The 21,937-nt window shown below is 52.1% G+C and overlaps 1 protein-coding gene across 1 annotated transcript in view; it reads right to left on the bottom strand.

The window, feature by feature from the left end:
* The window catches only part of LOC144948553 (mannosyl-oligosaccharide 1,2-alpha-mannosidase IB-like), a 448,029-nt gene that overhangs the window by 10,505 nt on the left and 415,587 nt on the right, over nt 1-21,937 (bottom strand). Inside the window, exons 5-8 of the mRNA XM_078878122.1 lie at nt 6,969-7,063; nt 4,890-5,013; nt 3,652-3,745; nt 565-680 (exon numbers count right to left, since the gene is read on the bottom strand). Coding sequence (XP_078734248.1) covers nt 565-680; nt 3,652-3,745; nt 4,890-5,013; nt 6,969-7,063 — 429 coding nt within the window. The remainder of the gene's footprint in view (nt 1-564; nt 681-3,651; nt 3,746-4,889; nt 5,014-6,968; nt 7,064-21,937) is intronic.

Here is a 21,937-nt window from a genome sequence, read left to right as displayed (position 1 = left end):
CCTACGCGTGTCTGTCTTACTCTGGCTTTCTGAACCTATGGAATAAACGGTGAATCCTGAGAAATCCCAAGTTTGCTTCATTCTGTATTCTGAGCCATGCGCATGCATGCCATCAGTTTTTTTTCCGGATGATATACACGTACACCCGCGCTACCATAGAGTGCAGTCGCTTTCACAATTGTACTCGCGTACAGTGTCTTGAAGAACAACGGCGCGATGCCCTCTCTCGAAATCAAATTAACGCCGAGCCGCTTGGGAAAGGGTTTAAAACGGTGAATCCTACGAAATCCCTTCTGGATTCTGAGCCATGGGCATTAACGCTGAAGCCTAAGAAACCCCAAGCGAGCAATCACCCGGATTCTCCAGAACCCGAAGAGTAACAGCCCCCCCCCGCCGCTGTGATCGAGGCCCGTCACAGTCGTGACACCGACGTCACAGTCGCGGCACGCGGTCGGTGTCACGTGCCGCTGTCTGTCGCGTCGATGGCCGAGTGGGCGGGGCGAGGAGGGGCGGGGCGAGAAGGGGCGGGGCGAGGAGGGGGGCGAGTAGGGGGGCGTTCCGTACCTGCATGGCGTCGTCGTAGAGGCGCCGCGCCTGCGTGTCCGTGCGGTCCGACATGAGCCACGCCTTGATGAGGTACTCGTAAAAGCTGTCTCCGAGCCCGCCCACCGACACGTGGTCTGCACGCGGGACGCACGCGCAAAGTCCACGAGGCGAACGCTCGCGAGCGGAAAGGGGGGGGGGCTAAGGCTGGGCGTGGTTGTTGCGGTGGGGGGGATTTCAGGTGGGTTAATAATTCACTTTGTAACACGATTTTTGTTCCTGGGTAGTAAGTGTTATTTCCTAATTGCTTATGCCTCAAACGTATAGAAAATGGATTATTATTCCCCACAAACTTTGCTTCAGTGACCAGGACTTTACGTGAAGGAACGACACAAATGCACGTTTTCTCATTGAAAATAGGTACATTTCAGAATATCAATGTCCTGGTCACTGAAGCAAAGTTTGTGGGGAATAATAGCCATTTTCTGCACTTTTGAGGCATAAGCAATTAGAAAATAACACTTACTACCCAGGAACAAAATAATAATAAATTTGTTACACAGTATTATTAATGGAGTGGATTATTAACTTTGCTTGTGTCTTGGTCACAAAAGCAACGTTTGTGGGGAATAATATATATTTTCTCTACTACCCAGGAACAAAAAAATATAGTTTTGTTTGTTACACAGTGTTATAATCAGCGTATGGGGAAATCACTGCTGGCAGCGGCTATTGTGGCAAGCTGAGTTGTGGGTGAGGCTTCGAAGTGAGGCCAGCCACTGGGCGGCCCCGAACCACGGTGAGATCGCTTCCACGAAGATTCCCAAGCCGTGTCCCCCCCCCCCCCGGTGTCTATCAAGTAACACAACATCTGGTCTGACGTAGAACAAAGACCCCCCTCGTACAGCCTTAACAGACTTGTCGGGTCAAGCGCTGTTAGCGAGCAGCACCTAATGAAGGTCAATAGCGGCACGCAAAGGGGTGGGGGTGGGGGGCAACGCCACGCCCGGCCGCCTTTGTCTCCCCCACAGTTCTGATGTTACTCATTCCAAGGCCGAGTCGACCTAGGGGAGGGCCCAGGGGCAGTTCAAATATTTGTCACCAATGTGATGCAAAGACAAAGAAACACACACTCGTGCACCCGCCCCCCCCTGCCAACTTTTTTAAAATTTAAAATACAATGGAAAATAAATCGCATCAAATCACCTGGAGAATACGGTATTCCGTCCACTCGTAAACAACAGTTATCCGTTTATTTAATTCCCGGTGCATCTCCTGTCAGCATGTTCAGCCTCTGCTGTCTTGCTGTGGGGGTTTGGCACCGGCTGGAGAAGACGCTCTGTGCTTGCATCAAGACACCCGCAAGTGCTATCCGGGAAGTAATTGGCAAAAATAGAAGATCAGCCTGCTCTGAAGTAAAAATTAAAGCCATCGATCAAGAGCTGGGCCCTCGCCTGCGCGCTGGCGAGAGGGGGGGGGGGGGCTCGTTGGGTGTCGAAATTTAAGTTGCGCCACGACGGCTCAGCCCGCCTGCGCACTTTCGCTGGTAATGTGGCAAGGCCCTCAACGAACCGCCGGCGTGGAGAATACCCCCTCTAGATTTGAAGCTTTCGTGACTGCAAGGATTCATATTCTTAGGTTTTTTCGGTAAAGTCACGTAGGTAAAAAAAATATTTAAATTAATAAAAAAAAATAAAAAATCACGACGTTTCAGAGGCAACACAAGCTTCCGTCTTAAAAAAAAAAAACCTAAGAATAATACCCCCTCTGGCTGCACCCCGTCGACGGAACGCTTCTGCCGTGCGGTCACATGAGCGTACAATTGGGGATGGAATTTGGTACCAACAACAACAAAAATAAATGTGCAGTAAATCCTTGTTAATTCGACACATGGGCCCTCTGGCCTTGCCGAATCTTCCAATATTTCGAATTATGTACAACGGTACTCCCCGATGCCTCCTGCCCCAATTTAATTTTTTCCCCCCCAAACTCTTCATACACCATCAACAACAACCGCCATTCGCCACTAAGTGGCGGTGACGTCACCACGACGCTTGTGCCAGGCCAAGTGCACCTTGAGGCCACGTGAAGTGTCGAACGCCCGCTGACAGGAGGTCACAGGGCAGACCCCAGGTGCCACTGGTCGACTGACCGAGATGACCAAGATGACTGGCTGATGCACCACCTGTGCCCCCTACTGTACCAACCATACACATTGACACACCTGCATCAATTCTATCCAAAGCTTTGGATTTGTCTCGCAGACCAAGGGATTTGTACTTCAGTCCCTTTCTATTACTTCTTGATGTAGGTGTGGACGGCATTTCTGAGAGGGCTGGCTTGCACACAGAGTGCATAAACAAGGTGAAGTCCAAAGCAACAGCAGCTGTGCACTAATACTCGCCATGCGTACCGCCACTACACTCGGTCATTGTTTAGGTCATGCGTCGCTCCACGCGCATGCTGACATTGGACCATTCGGTACGGCAATTCGGCTCGTGGCGAATTGCTAATACTGTATACATGCCGAAAGCGCAGCTGTGCCCAATTATTCCTAATTACGAATGACGAAATACTGAAATAACGAGGTTTTACTGTATATAAAAAAAACTATCTCCATAATTTTAATTTGCCTCCTTTCCATTGGTGGCCTTGAAGAACCGGTGCTGAGATTATATCCCTGGCTCATTGCCAGCTTCGAAATGCTGGTCAGGGTATGAGTCAATCCCTGATGAGGATTTTAATGAATGACCTCTCAAATGTGAGACCCAACCAGCCTTACAAGAGCAAAATATGCTAAGTGTGGGTGGGGTGGGGGTGTGGTTGCAGCTAAGGCAAGCAATTGACTAACAAATGCAATACTGAGTTCAAAATTTGGTAAGGGTAGAACGAAGCCCAATCATCCCTTGAATGTCGACGAAACGAGCTTCGCTTTTTTCGGGAAGTCAACGGCGATTGTCTTGACGCAAGGATTTGGTTGCAGTCGTTGGAATGTAGAATGTATACCTACTGGCGAAAGGAGACGGAGTTACTGACTAACGGAGGAGACATTCTTCGACCCAACAAACGTGTGAACATCAGTGGGCGAGCTCTGCGCGCTGAACTCACGCTGGCCCCAGTTGCCCGAGTTTGGATGTAGGTAGTTGGGGTAGAGTCCATTGGGTTTGGCCATCTTATCCAGGACGTTCCTGATTTTCACCACCTGCAGACACGGCGAGAGATGGCATCACTGGCAGTCCATCAGCCCCGGCTTGAGACTCAAGGTTCCAGGAGTACGATTGTGGTGACTTATATCTATATGTATATTAACGTGTTTACCCAGGAAAGCTTCGCTGAGTTTCAATACTTTACGAACAGGAGGGTCCGCGCGATCGATAATTGAGTGCGAGCAAACGATTCGAAACAAAATCGATCTCATGAAATATGTCCAATAATAAAGAAGGCGGCAAAGTTGGGCTGAGAAACGCAAGCGTCACGTGACAACAACTTCCCTAAATAACCGGAGACAGCTGTCAGAGAGCCACGAGGCACACAAGGTCGCGTGTTCGCCGACTGCTGGACATCTGTGAACAATAACTTCAGAGCTCATCGGATTCCTCCTCCAGTATAAACCAATATTCGGATTATCGGTCAACCACTGGGGCCGTGATGGATTGGCCTCAGGGTAGAGCATTCGCCGCTTGTCGCAGAGGTTCACGGGGTTTGAATCCAACAGCCACCCTGGTTAACATCGATTCACGTTGTGGGTATATTAACCGTGTTCACAGTGGACGTTATAGGTCTCGTCCACAAATAACTATAAAAACTATGTATAATTAATTTTTTACCAGGTTAGGGCTCATTGAGCTATGTAGCTCTTTTTGAGAAGCGACCTGGCCCAAACGTAGCTCAAGGAAGTGGATTGCCATCATGTGGCAATTTACATCAGCCAAATACTCTGAACGCACGTCGATTCTACACGTGGAGTGAAAAACCGAAGAGCCCGGAGAAAAATCTACATGACCACGGGGAGAGAGATACGCGAACTCCAAATATACAGACTGACGTCAGGGATCGAAGAGCCACGACCTCCAGTATACCAGGCGAGGTAGTGAACATCTCCCCACCATGGCGCCCAAAAAATTACACGCAAATCATTCAACTGGCAAAAACAGATCGCAATCATCGCCCCCCCCCCCCCCTCTGAAAAGAAAACCTGGCAGGATCCTCCTGAAAAAGGGTCACGAGACTCAGCGAAGCTTTCCTGGGCAAACGAGCGGAGTCATAGCGATTAAAATATTCGGTTAGCCAAATTCCCTCCCCCTGAAATCTGTCTGGCTGCACCAAAGCCACGGCCGCTAACTCACCTTCTCGCGGAAGATGGGATTCCCACTCAGCTGGCTCAGGTGCTCAAACTCGAGGTGTAACGTTCCAAACTCCGACAGGATGCTGCAGCCTCCCGATGCCCAGCCCCAGTTTCTTCCCACACCACTGGGATGTGCGCATGGACACACAGCAACAACAACAAAGACAAAGAACCCCCCTATAGCCTTAACAGACTGTTGGGGCAAGTGTTATGAGCGAGCACCTATGAAGGCAAATGCGGCGGCGCACGAGATGGGTGGTGTGGCCAGTGCCACGCCCAACCCCCTTTGTTTCCCCAGTGGTGGTGTTGACACACTGCCCCAGGTACTGATTTAAGGCCGTGTCAACCTAGGGAAGGCCCAGGACTGGTTCGGATATTCGTCACTGATGTTGGCCGTGAGCAGGAAACGAATTCGGGTCACCGGGTTCGCAAATGCACACACACACGCGTACGCACACACAACATGGACACACATGCACAGTACAATACCATGCAATTTGGATTAATAATAGCATTTAAATGCAGGTTCATCTCGAGATACTACACAGAAACAATGGTCATAATTAATTTATGGAGAGATACATCATGTTATAGGCACAAGGTCTTGGGCCTGGACTTCTAACCCTTTCCCGTTCCGAGACCACCGCAAATTGCAGGGTGGGGTATCCCATTCACTGCTGAATCTCAGAATGCGCAAGCGGTGAGCGTTAATTTTATTTAGAGAGGCATTGCACTGTTTTTAAAGAAAGTGCACTCACCGCACTAAACTTTAGCGACATGACCGCACCCTACGATAGCTGGCGCCAAACCGTGCCACACGCCTTCCCGCATGGCCTTGTGGGAGCCTCGGTACCGATAAAGTTAGTTTATTTTTTCTTCCGGTTCCATTACGATGACGTACACGTACGTCATTAGAATGGGAAAGGGTTAACAGGGGCAGGGAGTCTACAGCACAGACGGCTGGGGGAAGGGAGTTCCAGACAATCGGGGCAGCAAAGGAGAATGAGCAATCCCCCAATCAACTTGAGGCTTCCACAGAAAGCCTTGGTTGCTAGAGCTGAGAGTTTTGTGGAGGGTAGTGGAGTGAGATGCGAGGGGAGAGGCAGGAGAGTGCGTGGAGGGTAGTAGAGTGAGATGCGAGGGGAGAGGCAGGAGAGTGCGTGGAGGGAAGTGGAGTTAGATAAGAGGAGGATCTTGAAGATGCCGAGTGCGATGTTGACTTTGACCCAGGGCTGGATTGGGTGCCGGTGGAGCAATCGGAGTATTGGGGTGAAGTGGTCCTATTCATTATTGGATGCAGGTGTAGAATAGCCTGGTGGTGGCATTTTCATGGACCATCTGAAGTTCGGAAATGTGGAATTTTTGGAGGCCATGGAGCAGAGAGAGAACTGCGTTCGTTGCGTCGAGTTGTGATGAACATGTGGATGAGGATGCTTAGCGGCAGCTGGGGGTAAGGAAATGGGGGGCGTGGGGGATGTGCAGACGTAGGTAAGAGATCCTGCAGAACAAACGCATAAACTATTTAAAAAGTATCAACTATTTTACTTACGAAGTAAAGCCCACTGAACTGTCGGCTCTTTTTCAGACGCATCCTGGCCACATGTGATGATAGCTCACATCATTGGAATGGCTGATATCATCAGCACACGTGACAATTAATAGTTGCAGCCAAATAACATAAACGTGCGTTTATAAATGTAGAAGGCAAAATTGCAGGAAACCGGAGAAAAATCCACGCGACCACCACGGGGCGAGAGAGAGAGAGAGAACACGCGAACTCCAAATATACAACAACGGGCATCGCCAGGGTCCGGGATCGAGCCCACGACCTCCTTGCGTACCAGGCGAGGGAGATAGCATCTCATATTCTTTGGTTCTTTCGGTAAAGTCACGTATTTATAAAAATAATAAAGTTAATCAAAATAATTAAAAAATAAACAAAAAAAATAAAACCACGACGTTTCGACCGCAACACAAAAATATGAATTCCTGCAGTCACGAAAGTCGAGATAGCATCTCCTCGCCGCCGCAGCACCGGGACAGCACCCCGGAGCGGGGGGGGGCATGACGGGGGACTCACGTCTTCAGGTTGACCATGGCCCAGGGGATGCCTGTGGGAGTGTTGAAGGCGGGCAGCAGCCTCTCCCCCAGCTCCACCGCCTTGGTTCGGAAAAACTGCGCGGGTGGGGGGGGGGAAACAAAAAAAACGAAACCAGACCACGCCGTGCTTAGCCCGGACAGGCTTGTCGGTCGGGAGCAAGCGCCGATTCAAAACGGCATGGCACACACAGCACGTGCCGTGCCGTTACACGTAACGTCTGTCGATGCGCCGCCGGACGAAGGCCTTGCCACACGCCGTGTCGATCACCGTACTTCATCAACGCTTGTCGGCGTGGATTGGTGAAACGGGACTGGTTCAGATACCACTCACCACTGCCTGCCTGTTGCGTTTAGTTTGCAGTCCTTCCTCTGCACCTCCGATTAGAACACGGTTGTATGTATGTTTTGTTAAACCAATTTCGCACTGTAGGTAGCCTGCCGTGCTAATCGGAGGTGCGAGGGAACGCCAACAGACGAAGCACAAAGAGCAGTTCTAAAGAGTTGCTCACCTATACCCGTGCCTGATGGGGTCAGGCCCTGTATTACTCATTCCGACAGAGGTACCTGTGATGACGCAGTACAGCAAGTAGGTTACTGCGGGCCAAAAAAACGAGCGTCGCCCACTCCACGTGTGCGTGCGTCTGTGTGTGTGTGAACTTCGCCGCTCCATTTTTTATTCCACCGAGGAAAAGAAACACGCGCCCTCAAATCATTTTCCGATCGCCACCGGCTTGGTGGAACCTTATTTTACAAATAATCAAGAACGCAGAGATGGCGACACAAGGATTTACCGTCGCACGCGGACATTATGGTAACAACGCACAGGCCGTCTTTGTTTATTTCCAGAATGGCGGGGCGGAGGGGGGGGGGTCACCCTAGATGTTCAGGGTGAAAAATCCATTTGACCGGGTCAATGTAATTGCCGGCTTAGCCGTACAGCCCTGTGTGTTAATTGCCACCGGCGCTCGCGACAAGCCCCTGTAAATGAGAAGCGCCTCTGCTCTCTGTCTAGACGTAACCAGTGCTCACGCTCTCGATGGAAAGCACGCGGTGGGCATCATTTCACTCTGGGAGGCTGTGGTAGCCCTTCTTTGCCGCGCGATGGCGGTGCAGACAAACACTTAACCCCGCAGAACAATCCCCACCCCCGAGAAGGTTTTGTGTTGGGTCACCGCACAACAGGCAGGGGAAGGGGAACCCCGTCGCTCCGATCGACCGTCAGGAAAGAGTGCTGTTAGCGAGCACCTATTAAGGCCAGCGAGGCACGTGGGGTCGTGGTGGTGGGGGGCGGCTTCCTGCCACTTCCTGTCTGTCCTCACCCAGCGCACCAGGTGCTCATTTAACACGGAGTCAACCTGACGCTGTGGCCCTATCGCACCAGCGGGTGCCTGGGTATTTGGAATTCGCGCGTCTCTCTCCCCGTGGTGCCGTGGCTTTTTCTCCGGGTCCTCCGGTTTTTCCCTCCACGTTAAGAATCGACATGACGCGTTCAGAGTAGTTGGCTGCGCTAAAAATTCCACGCGATGATGATGAGCCCACTTCGTTGAGCTGTCATTTGCGATAGCCCAGGTCGCTTCTGAAAGCGAGCTATCGAGCTCAGTGGGCCTTAACTGCTAAACTAACAAGAGAAGATGTTTAGAGTTGAGTTTCCGCTGGCGATGAGCATCGTGGCGAGGAGTAGGGGTCGGCCTGCGTGAGTGGGAGCGCGGCGCGCATCATAATCCCTGGATCACCGGCGCCCCGTCACTCCGCTACCCACATTCCCTCGGTACGGTCGCTCGCAGTGGGCTTTCCTGGGTGGATGGAGATGGTTTAGTTTTATTTTGTACGTGTTTTGGGTGATTTGTTTACCTTTTTGAACTTTGCACTCCTATCGTGTGTTTGTAACCGTTTGTTGTTGTGACGTTCTTTCCCCGTGCCCCTACTGGACATCTGTGAAAAAAAAAGCTTCATAGCTCATCGGATACCTCCAGTTGTGAATACATATTCTGATTCTTGATGCTCGTTTAACCGCTCGACGCGGAGGTCTGTGGTTCAAGCCCCCCCCCCCCCCGGTCACGCTGGCCGCCCCGGTTAATAGCGCTGTAAAAATACACGCCGTCTGCTTCGCAGCGAGCGTTAAAAACAAACAAAAAAGATCACGTCATGCAAATGAGAGCGGCGGCCCACGTGTGCTGCTGTCACGGTCCAAATTTGTAAAAAAAGACTCGCAAATCCTTCAGTTTGGAAAAAAAAACCCCAAGAGCAACATCGCCACCCCCCACGCCCCCCGCCCCCCGCCCCCCCTAATGGCGAACTTACAGCAACTTGCACGCGTGCTGCCACGTGCACTTTGTGCCGCCAAGGGACAGCTGCCGACACAGGGGGTCCCGCCGAAGGCACGAGCAGCAGCTGAGCATCGGAACGGTTGAGACGAGGGGTGACGTTAAAGGCGCACTTGAGTTACGGAGGCATTTAAGCGCCATATAAATGCAAATCCTTATCGCGCACGCTTACTGGCGCATTCGCAGCGACTGGCTGAAAAATGAACACCCGGCCTTGAGATTCCCGCGACAGATACCAGCCTCCGGGTACGCATTGTGCACATTTGAATAATGCCGTCCATTCAATTCCAAATGCCCTTTTGTTTTTTTGCCGAAAAGAAAGCTACTTCTGCCTGGCAGGTCGCTGCGTGGTGCCAGGGAACGGTCCTGGAAACGACTGCACCCAACCCTGCCGCTGCTGCTGCCGCACGTCTCCTCGCTCCGTAAAGAGACAGTTTTTTGCTGCACGTCAATCAACCGGCATTGCCGTCGAGTTGAAAATGTTTGCAGTCGCGGCTGCGCTCGACTACGCAGACCGAAAAGGCTTGTGGCGTGGTGCCCGGCAGACCCAGGTCGAAAACTGTCATCTCACTGCACTTAAAGAAGGCGACTTGCCCGCGCTACAAGCGCGCGTTCTCAGCCGTGCCAGCTCGGTGACTCTCGGCGTTCCTCCGTCATTTTTCCTCCAACCTGGCCGGACGTCCACTGTGGTGGCCACAGCTCGCTCGACTCAGCCCCTCCATCCAATCGCCTCAAGGGGTCGATAAAATTGGTACCGATCCGTGGGAAGTCAAGAGTTGGTGGTGCTATGCAGCAGCCGTCCCCCCCCCCCCACCACAGGAATGTGGACTTCAAATAAAACCGACAGTTGCGGTCGGTCACGTGTTGAAAAACTCCCTGCAGTTCGATGAAATGTCACAATTCAGGGCCTCGTGATTTGACTCCACGACGTCTTGCAATTTATGCCTCGTTCAACGCCTCGTCCCCAAGGTGACGCCTGCATTATAATTACCACCGTTTGCAAGAATCGTAAATTAATCTCGCTTCCCGCGTTCGACTCGACCCGCGCGCTGCGAGCGCAGTGAATTCCCTTCTAATCGATGAACGGCTACAACGCCGGAGTTAAGATTGAATTGAGCTGCGCGTACAACGGCACGTTAACGAGCGCGGGCAGGTAGGCGTACTACATTTGCAACTGCGGGCACGGACGGGGGATGGAGAGGGAGGACGGAGAAGGAGGGAGGGAGGGAAGGTTTGGCTACGCGTATAAACGCAAGTGCCGTGGCTGCCCCGAGTCTGACGTGAATGTTACAGCTGTCACTGCTGCTCAGGACAAAAGCGAGGACTCGGGGAGGCGGAAGGGGAAAAAAACAACCCCCCAAACCCCCAATTCCTCGCGCCGCGACAGACGGAGGTGTCCCGTCAACTCCACTCGCCTTCACGTCGCCAAAGGGCCACTCGCACCCGGCTGCTTCGACAATTCATCATCGCATTCCTTTTTAATGAGAGCGTGTAAACCACTCAACGTTTCAATGCCTCTCGTGTCATAATATTGCCCCTGTATTTGTACGTCGCGTTTATGTTGCGCGCGCGGGCTGGCGGGCGGGCGGGCGGGCGCGTGTGATGCATGGAGTAAATACGTTTGTTTTAATTGTCTTCGAAGCGGCCGGTCGTACACGCGCATGCATTGCGCATTATGCATGCGCGCGGCAGCGCGTCTATGATCTATACGGCGGAATAATGGGAGCAGTTGGTTGGCCCTACTACCGCAGTAGCCACCGCCACAGCGTCAATGGAAGGTGGTATCAATCCGTGGTGTGGGCCACCTCTAGGTTGACTTAGCCCGAGGTGAAAATAATCCCTTAATTTTATACGTAGGCTTTCCCGACCAACATGAAGATTCTTAATTCGTGTATTTTTGGGCGTAGACCGTTGGGTGCATAATGACCACTCGATATGACTGGACTCTGTTGGGCGGTGGAGGGTTTATCGTTAAAAATTGACGTTGAGCTTCATGCTTCATTTTAAAAGAACAGCTCTCAGTGAGATATTAGTTGCCGTTGAACTGCACTAAAGTCCACTCATAAATCGCCTGTGATGTTTGCGGCTGGCGCTGTGGTCAACCCGTCGTGGCAACTTGCGAGTTTAGATCCTGGTGTGGGGGGGTCGATGCGGCCTGTCATCTCTCTGGGGATGACAGAATCAGTAAGTGCTCTGCTGAAAATCGACAATGATCATCCCATGCATAAATTACACCCTCCCCCACCCAGCCCCCCCCCCCCCGTACCGATCGCGTAAACGTAGAATTTCCACCGCTGCCTCACGTATACCAACGTTTGAGCGGTGAGACAATTTTATCCATAACAGAAGTTTTGTTTGGGTCTGATCGCGTCAATATAAATGTTGTCGTTAAACCCGCCATCACCCGGCGTAGCCAACTAGTGAGCTTTGTCAAGTAAACGACTCTTGCCAATCTAGATTTGAAGTTTTCGTGACTGCAGGGATCCATACTCTTTGGTTCTTTCGGTAAAGTGACGTGGGTAGAAAATTAAATAAATTAAATCACGACGTTTCGGGCGCAACACAAGCGTCCGTCATCAGGTGGGACAACCACAATTCGTTACTAGTTCAGCAGTCCGGTGTGCTGGGAAAGTCAACCCAAAACCATTTTAAATTCGACTACAGACATTTTTACCCCGCACTCGGAAAACAAGAAGCACCTGGCGCGAGGGAAACGCAAGGCGGGTCACGCGTGGTGGATCCTGGCCCTCACACCTCGGGGTGCTGCAGTCACCGAAATAGGATGCCCGCCAAAAGGGTCTTCTTTTGTCACGAGTCAAAAACTCGCAAGAGGCGTGCGTGTGTGCGTGTGTGCGTGTGTGGGGAGCGGTAGTGTAGCGGTTAGCGCACTGCACTACGAGCCTGGCAACCTGAGATCGATTCCCGCACACGGCCAACGCCAGTGATGATTATCTAAACCGGTCCTGGGCCTCTCCTAGGTTGACTCAGCTTAAAATGAGTGCCTGGTGCGATGTGTAAACATCGCCACTGGGGAGACAAAGAGGGCCAGGCGTGGTGCTGGCCACCCACCCCCTCGTGTGCCGTGCCGGCCTTCGTAGGTGCTTGCTAACAGCACTTGCCCCAACAGTCTGTTAATTCTATACGGGGGATCTTTGTCTTTGTTATGAACGTGCAAATAAGCGCACACATTTGCCATAAAACCAGGTCACTTACGCTCGTGAGCCAAGGACGATGCATTTTTCCCCCCGCGTCACGTATTCCCCACAGCGGAACAACGAAGGGGACCTGGGCAGTATGCATGTACTGCCGAGCTTCTTTCGCACCGTACGTAGCCAACCGCGCTAACCACTGCGGGGACTTCTGCCTCGTGTACCTGTGAGGGTCTTTCTCGCACACGTAGGCCGCACGCTCTCCCCGTCTGTCTCGCTGCGGAGCCGCTCGCGTGGGTCGGGTGAATGGCCCACCGTCTGCTTCTGTTCGATGAACGGATTTCTCTCCGAGCTCGGGTTCACCAAATATTGAACGCGCAACGCAGAGCTTGCAGGACGAGGGCGCTCTGCGGTCGCGCGTGAGCCGTGCTGAGAGCAGCAAACTTGACGGAGGATTTAGAAAAGGGATTTAAACTTGGAATTTAAATTAAGCTATTTGAACAATTTTTTTTAAATTTTACCAGCTATACAGCTCTTTTTTCACGAGTGACCTGGCCGCAAATGATAGCTCAATGAAGTGGCTTTCATCGCGTGGAAATTTATAGCAGCCAAATACTCCAAAACGCACGTTGATTCTAAATGTGGACGGAAAAACCGGAGGACTCAGAGAAAAATCCACGAGACCACGGGGAGAACATGCAGACACCAAATATACAGCAGGCGTCATGGGCGGGATTGAACCCACGACCTCCTCTATACCAGGCGAGGTACTTAACTTTTCGCCACCGTGATGCCCTCGAACTCAGGTTCTCACCCAGGTTCTGAGCAGGGCTGGTTGAGTGCTCTGACACAGATGTAGACTTACTCTGCTGTAAAAAAAAAAAATCGAACTACTCTTTAAAGGCAAATGCTACCTTGCGCACACACACAAACACTGTGTTTTTTATGTCATCTCTGTGCATTTCTTGGGACAAAATAATTGCGAGGCACGAGCGTCAGGGCCGACGATAGAAACCTCAGTTCTCGTGGCCATAAAAGCTCTCTCCGTTTGTATTCGTTCTGACAAAATATACTCGCAAAATATACAAAGCGAACAATGTCGCGTCTCAGAAATATCAGCAATATTCCGCCGAATAATTGCGACTGCGCCCATTTGCATCGTACGACGGTTGGCAAGCCTCCTCCGCAATACGTGGCACAGTCAAAACACTTCCAAAATAAACGTCGCGGAAACACTTAGCCCGCGACGGGTGGCCAGAGCCTCGCGGCGTCACGGTGGCGGATGGTCCCACAGGACGGCACCGCAGGAACACTTCGATGGGGCCACAGGGTGGTAACACTCGCACCTTGCAGCAACATGGGGCCTGAGTTCAATTCCCGACCTGGGCGCCTTTCTACGTGTGGAGTTTTAACGTTCTCTCTCTACCCCCCCTGTTCAGCATGGGTTTTCTGCCGGGCCTCTCCGGTTTCCTCCCAGAGCTTAAAAAGCAAACAACGTACAACAATGTAACGGTCATTTGTGAAACATCAAAATTCTGCAAAATGACCTGCAATTCACTCAATGGGGGATTACGCATAGCGGCAGCAACATCGTCAGCCAACGATGAAAACTCGGTAGCAAGGACTATCCTCCTGACAAAGAGACTTGAGACTCAGCGAGGCATTCCTGGGTAAACAAGCGGGAAAAAATATACATAGGCGTCTCTTTACGAGGCCTCTCTAACCGAACTACAAGATGTGCTCCTGCACTCTCGGCATCGTGAACGAGTCATCACGTCGCACTACGTAACTGCCGAGCCGTTGGTCGAAATTCCACATTCCTTTGGTGGAGGCCAGCCTCACCGTAAGGACGGCGACCGCCGATTTCCCACGAAGTGGTGCACATTTTAAGGGCCCTTGAGGGGGTGATGGGCTGGGTGAAAGCCCCCGGCGAGTGACTTGAACTCGTGACCTTCTGGCTGGCTTAGACCATCATCATTTTGCAGTGACCTATCCACTACTTCAAGGAGGCCTTCCCCCAAGCCGTCGCGCTTTCCTCATGGACGAGACGGATTGTTGGCGGGCATATTTACATGCGTAAATATTTATGTATGTACCCTCTGAGGGCTGGGAGTAAGCAGAACAAAGTGAAAAACCAAACTTGATGAGGCCATCGCACTCACTGCACCTGAGCACCTGCTTTAATCTCTCGTGCGAGCCCAGGATTTTGAACGGAGAGGAGCTCAGCAGTGTTCTCTCGGTGCGTGGTCGCGGGTGCTTTGCTGCAGAACTGGGCGACCATTGCAACTGCTCGAATGAGCGACCACCACACTGCCCCGGCCACGTGAAAAACACGCATCGCAAGGATCCTGAGGGTTCGGTGTTAATGGCCAAGGCTCAAAGCCAGACTCGGTTACCCTCATGGTCTTCATGTGTTGATGCCCGAGGATAAGACAGCCAGACCAAGACACCGTTAGAACTGTTTATAGTTCATTGTTAGTGCTCGCAGGTTGGAGAGCGAGGTTATGGCACAATTAACGTAGTTCATGTTTCATTGGCAATGCCGGGAGCCATACTACGGGAGGTCTTAAATGATGCTTCCAGTTCAATCGAGTCCCAAGACTCACAGTTGTAGGCTCACACCAAAATAAGTTTAAGATTAGGTGTGAACGCTCAAGACTTCAGACTGAGCCAATCGATAGTAGGTTCGAGGGTTAAACGCTTACGTAAAATTTGAGAAGATTGTTCACACAACAATCGGGCCCAAAGTGGGAATCGAACCCGGCTGGCTTTTGGCTCTGCTTGGAGTGCCCTAGGGTCGTGTACACCTCGTTAACAAACGCGAGCTGCCAAAACCTCTTCGATATTCGGAGATGGTGGCAGAGTGCCGGGACGCAGCGTGTGGCACCATCGGCAACCTCTCGCCACCACACCACCACCACCACCGAGAGAGAGAGACGCATTTAGAAAGAAGACGCTCCACTCAACGGCTGGAGTACACGCACGCACACACGTGTGCACACGCACACACGTGCATGCACGCAAACACGTGCGTGCACACACGTGGACGCACACGTGGATGCACACACGCACGGAAAGTACATGCACACGCACACAGTTACACAAATATCGTCTTACATGAACAAATATCCCCCGCACAGCCTTAAGAGACTGTTGGGGCAAGTGCTGTTAGCGAGCAGCACCTACGAAGGCCGGCACGGCACACGAGGGGGTGGGTGGCCAACACCACGCTCGCCCGCCTTCGTCTCCCCAGTGGCGACGTTCGAAAACCCTACCAAGTATTCGTTTGAGGCTGAGTCGACCTAGGGGAGGGCCCGGGACCGGTTCAGATATTCTTCAGTGGCCGCGAGCGGGTATGGAACTCGGGTCACTGCTCCCCGCACGCGCGCGGAGCGCACCACTTTTCCTCCGAAAGCCCCCAGCCGAGTGCGTGACTGAACGCTCGGATGAACCCGAACGGCACGCACGCACTCGCACGAGCCCTGGCAAGGACACCCACCCTGGAGGGAATGGCTGCGACGCGTCCGACGCACTCAACCGTGCACTCGCCGATGCAAACATTACAACCCGCGCCCTCCCTCCCCACTCCCCCGTCTCTCTCTAAAACACTTAAATCCAAAATACATGGATATACGCAAAACACGCCCAGACTTAATCATTTATTAAAGTCCGTCCCAATTTTGTTTTGCTCTCGTTTCGTATGCGCAATCTCTTGAGCCCGTAAAAGGGGAAACCGCAGTCCCCAACATTGTTAGTCGAAAACAAAAAAGACGAGGTGTGACTGTATATGCGTTCCGTTTGTATAAAATGTATTTCCACGAACAAAGGGATGGGAGTTTGTTAGGTATACATTTTTTTTTCTAATCTTTCTTTTACGGTTGATACCCGTCTGAAATAATTTCCAATGCTGCACTCTCTGATAAAATGGTGGACAACTGCTGACGGTAGGGTGAGGGACGCCAAACGTCTTGCAAATTGTGGTGTGGCCACAGAAATAAACTATTGTACAGGTCTACTTCTAGGTTGGCTCCGTGTGCAAAGTGTGTCCACCAGCACCACTACAAGCCCTACCAGCACCACCACTATCCCACTCAGCGCCACCACTATCCCACCCAGCGCCACCACTATCCCACCCAGCACCACCACTATCCCACCCAGCACTACCACTATCCCACGCAGCACCACCACTATCCCACTCAGCACCACCACTATCCCACTCAGCACCACCACTATCCCATCCAGCACCACCACTATCCCACCCAGCACCACCACTACCCCACCCAGCACCACCACTATCCCACCGAGCACCACCACTATCCCACCCAGCACCACCACTATCCCACCCAGCACCACCACTATCCCACCCAGCACCACCACTATCCCACCCAGCACCACCACTATCCCACCCAGCACCGCCACTATCCCACCCAGCACCGCCACTATCCCACCCAGCACCGCCACTATCCCACCCAGCACCGCCACTATCCCACCCAGCACCACCACTATCCCACCCAGCACCATCACTATCCCACCCAGCACCACCACTATCCCACCCAGCACCGCCACTATCCCACCCAGCACTACCACTATCCCACCCAGCACCACCACTATCCCACCCAGCACCACCACTATCCCACCCAGCACCACAATTATCCCACCCAGCACCGCCACTATGCCACCCAGCGCCACCACTACCCCACCCAGCACCACCACTATCCCACCCAGCACCACCACTATCCCACCCAGCGCCACCACTATCCCACCCAGCGCCACCACTACCCCACCCAGCACTACCACTATCCCACCCAGCACCACCACTATCCCACCCAGCGCCACCACTACCCCACCCAGCACCGCCACTATCCCACCCAGCACCACCACTATCCCACCCAGCGCCACCACTATCCCACCCAGCGCCACCACTACCCCACCCAGCACCACCACTATCCCACCCAGCGCCACCACTATCCCACCCAGCGCCACCACTATCCCACCCAGCGCCACCACTACCCCACCCAGCACCACCACTATCCCACCCTGCACCGCCACTATCCCACCCAGCACCACCACTACCCCACCTAGCGCTACCACTATCCCACCCAGCGCCACCACTATCCCACCCAGAACCACCACTATCCCACCCAGCACCACCACTATCCCACCCAGCGCCACCACTATCCCACCCAGCACCACCACTATCCCACCCAGCACCACCACTATCCCACCCAGCACCACCACTATCCCACCCAGAACCACCACTATCCCACCCAGCACCACCACTATCCCACCCAGCGCCACCACTATCCCACCCAGCGCCACCACTATCCCACCCAGCACCGCAAGTGGCCCACCCAGCGGCACCATTAGACTTCTCCAAATTATCGCAGCGTGGTTTTTGTTTTATAGCTGCCTTAACAGCAGCACACATGGATTCACTGGCGCGACCGCGAGTGTTTACAGCAGCTAATCACATCACAATATGTTCGCTGTGCATGCGTGCACCTGCCTGTGGCTCGCGCGCGTTCACGCGTGCCATTCACTGGCTCGCTCGCTCGCTCGCACGCTCCACCGACGAAGGAATACACAAATCCAAACCCGGAGCGACGCTCACGAGTTGCGGTGGCCCATTTAGCTCAATTGGGCATCATTGAGCATACACGCATTTTGCATGGCTAATGATGCCATCAACCCCTCCATGAGCACCGGCGGCCAAAAACTACCCCCCCCCTCCCCCCAACCCCCCTCCCTCGCCCTCCAGTTGCTCAATCCATCGATTGCTCAATTGACCGAATTGTGGATTTATTGTGGCCTTCCGAACGGGCAACGTGGCGTTGCATCAACGGCCGTCATGGCCCATGTCGCGAACGGGTGAGCAGTTCTGGCGCGATGCCGCCGAGCAGGAATCTCTGCGCGTGCCGAAGTAAAGGAGTCGCATTGCTTGCCGTGCAGCTGGCAAAAAAACAAACTGTTTGCAGATCCAGAGTGCCCGCTTCTTTAATATTTTACAAGCAGTCGCGTTCCAGCTGGGCGGTGCAGTTGTTCCGAGCGCTCCGCTCGCAGTCGTCAAGAGTGAAATGTAACGCGTCCAACGTGAGTAAGGGGCAGTGTGAGTTCTAGATTTGAAGCTTTCGTGACTGCAAGGATTCATATTCTTAGGTTTTTTCGGTAAAGTCACGTAGGTAAAAAAAGTTAAAATTAATAAAAGTTAAATAAAAAATAAAATAAAAATCACGACGTTTCGGAGGCAACGGAAGCTTGTGTTGCCTCCGAAACGTCGTGATTTTTATTTTATTTTTATTTTACTTTCATTAATTTTAATTTTTTTACCTACGTGACTTTACCGAAAAAACCTAAGAATAGGGCAGTGTGAGCCCAAGCACCTGCCCATTTCTCCTGCCCCGCGGGCACCTTGGCCTCGGGCTTTGTCGTTCGAGGAACGTCTGAACGGCAGCGTCGCTCGCGCTCCGTACTGGGCTCTGGTTTAACAAAAAAAAAAAACGGGTGCCACGGTGGCTAGGAGATGTTAACTAACTCGCCTGGTATACAGGAGGTCGTGGGTTTGAGCCCGCTCTGACGCCTGTTGTGTATTTTGGAGTTTGCACGTTCACCCCATGGTCACCGTGGATTTTTCTCCAGAATCCTCCGGGTTTTTCGCTCCAAATTTAGAATCAAAATGCTTTTAGAGTATTTGGCTGCTATGAAACGTCCGCATGACAAACCACTTCATTGAGCTATCATTTGTGGCCAGGTTTCTTCTGAAAAAGAGCCACAAGCATTTTCATCTCATCACCTGTCAATGGCAGTTATCGTATGGAGAAACGGGCGAATGCGGGAGATGTTGCGCAGATGGAGGCACAAGTTGCGACAGAGTGGAGACGTGTCTGGTTCCATTGCCGAAAATGAAGAGATTAAAATTGATCGATAATTTGCGTGTCATCATTGATTATTCTCAGTTTGTGTAAGTTGCGCGGAAAACTTAAAAGAAACACCATCTCACCACCCCAGCAACCACCACCACCAAGAGAGAGATGTGCTTGGAAACGAGACAGCTGCTCTCACGGCTCGAGTGCACGCATGCACACACGTCGAACGCGGCGAAAACTTTAAGAAATCAAGGCGAAAATTAGAAAACAATACAAAGGCAGTGGTGAAGACATCGTGAGAATTCGGTGAATCGTTACGGGCACCTTCACGGGCTGTCCAGAGAGTCGGTTGCCGCTTGGGAGTCATCACAAGGGGACATCTGTAGAAGTGTACAATACGTGCGGCGGTGCCACGGGCACCAGCCCCGCGTGCGGTGTTGCCACGGGAACCATCTCCACGTGCGGTGGTGCCACGGGCACCAGCCCCACGTGCGGTGTTGCCACGGGAACCAGCCGCACGTGCGGTGTTGTCACGGGAACCAGCTCCACGTGCGGTGTTGCCACGGGAACCAGTTCCACGTGCGGTGTTGCCACGGGAACCAGTTCCACGTGCGGTGTTGCCACGGGAACCAGTTCCACGTGCGGTGTTGCCACGGGAACCAGCCGCGCGTGCGGTGTTGTCACGGGAACCAGCTCCACGTGCGGTGTTGCCACGGGAACCAGTTCCACGTGCGGTGTTGCCACGGGAACCAGCACCACGTGCGGTGTTGCCACGGGAACCAGCCGCACGTGCGGTGTTGTCACGGGAACCAGCTCCACGTGCGGTGTTGCCACGGGAACCAGTTCCACGTGCGGTGTTGCCACGGGAACCAGCTCCACGTGCGGTGTTGCCACGGGAACCATCTCCAATGTGGCTGTGAAGCGATGGCGCAGCTACGAATCCAGTGACCCGAGTTCGTTTCCTGCTCATGGCCATCACCAGTGACGATTATATGAATGGATCCCGGGCCTTCCCTAGGTCGACTCAGCCTCAATTGAGTACCTAGTGCGATGTGTAAAAAAATTGCCACTGGGGAGAAAAACGCGGCTGGGCGTGGTGCTGGCCACCCACCCCTGTTCCGGTCTTCATAGGTGCTCACTAGCAGCACTTGCCCCAACAATGTCAAGCCCACAAAGGGGATCTTTGTCTGTGGTGGAGCCAAGCGATCCCTTGCCCCGGCCACCAGACGGCGCTCCATCTCTTCATTTTCAAGATCGGGTTGTTTTAGTTTTGCCCATGGAACCGTCGTCAAGCGATTTAGCCAGCCAGCCGTCACTGGGTGAGGCCGGGTGATATAAATTAACCCTTTCCGAGACGACTGCAAGTTACACGGGCGTGGGTCCCGTTCATCGCTGGTACCTCGTAATGCCGCGTAAGTGTTTCAGCGTAAATTTTAATTCGAGAGCGCATCGCGCCATTGTTTTTAAAGACATTGTACTCACAGTAAAGACATTGTACTCACAGTAAAGAACCGTAGCGACACGACCGCACTCTATCATAGCTGGCGCCAAACTGTGCCACACGCCCTCCCGCACGGCCTTTGTAGGAGTCTCGGTACCAATAAAGTAATTTTTGTTAATAAAGTAATGTGAGAATTGTATTTTATTATGTTTGAATTTTTATTATTTTATTATTTCCCTTCTACGTGACTCTACCGAAATAACCAAGAAGATAAATCCCTGCAGTCACGAAAGCTTTAAATAGAAATTACATTTTTGTTTGTTTTTATTCCGGTACGTGTCCATCTTTGCAACAGAGTTGTGGAAAAAAACGTGATGACGTACACGTACGTACGTCATCGGAAAGAGAAAGGGTTAAGAGGTCATCGTGTTCAGTGTCATTGACACCGCTAAGCGTAAACGCTTCCTCCGTTTCGCCAGCTCCCAGAGCTGTTGGAACAGTTGATCCCTAACCTCCCAAGAAGTTCTCTTTTCAGAATCAGAATATTGATTTATACCCGGAGGAATCCGATGAGCTGTGAAGCTATTTTTCTACAGATGTCCAGAAGGGTCACGGGGTCAGAACGTTACAACAACAAACAGTTCCAAAAAACACGATCCGAGTGCAAAGTATAGGTAAGGTAAGCAAATCACAAACAATATATACAACTTAATTTGGAGCTTTCGTGACTGCAGAAATTACTCTTTGGTTCTTTCGGTAAAGTCACGTATAAAGATAAAATAATAAATTAAATACTACCATACGACGTTTAGATTGCAACACAAGCAATCATTTATACCTGATGACGATTGCTTGTGTTGCAATCGAAACGTCGTATGCTAGAAATTCATTTATTATTTTATCTTTATACGTGACTTTACCGAAAGAACCAAAGAGTAATATATACAACTGAAACTAAACTATTTGTATTGCATCAGTAAAAGCCCACTGAGCTATTAGCTTCTCTTTCAGAAGGGATATGGCCACAAATGATCAACTCAACGAAAGTGGCTTGACGTGGCTTCAGGTCTGGCCTCGCTCTTTCGCGTAGTCGCCGGTAACCCGTTTGAGATCACAAAGCACACCTCTGTTCCCATTGTGGCGGATGGGGTGGTTCAAGGACTGCATGTTTC

The sequence above is a fragment of the Lampetra fluviatilis genome, chromosome 50 (assembly GCF_964198595.1).
Source record: "Lampetra fluviatilis chromosome 50, kcLamFluv1.1, whole genome shotgun sequence".
Classification (NCBI taxonomy): Eukaryota; Metazoa; Chordata; class Hyperoartia; order Petromyzontiformes; family Petromyzontidae; genus Lampetra; species Lampetra fluviatilis.
The sequence above is the reverse complement of the archived record's forward strand: the minus strand, read 5'-3'. Positions and strand labels throughout refer to the sequence as shown.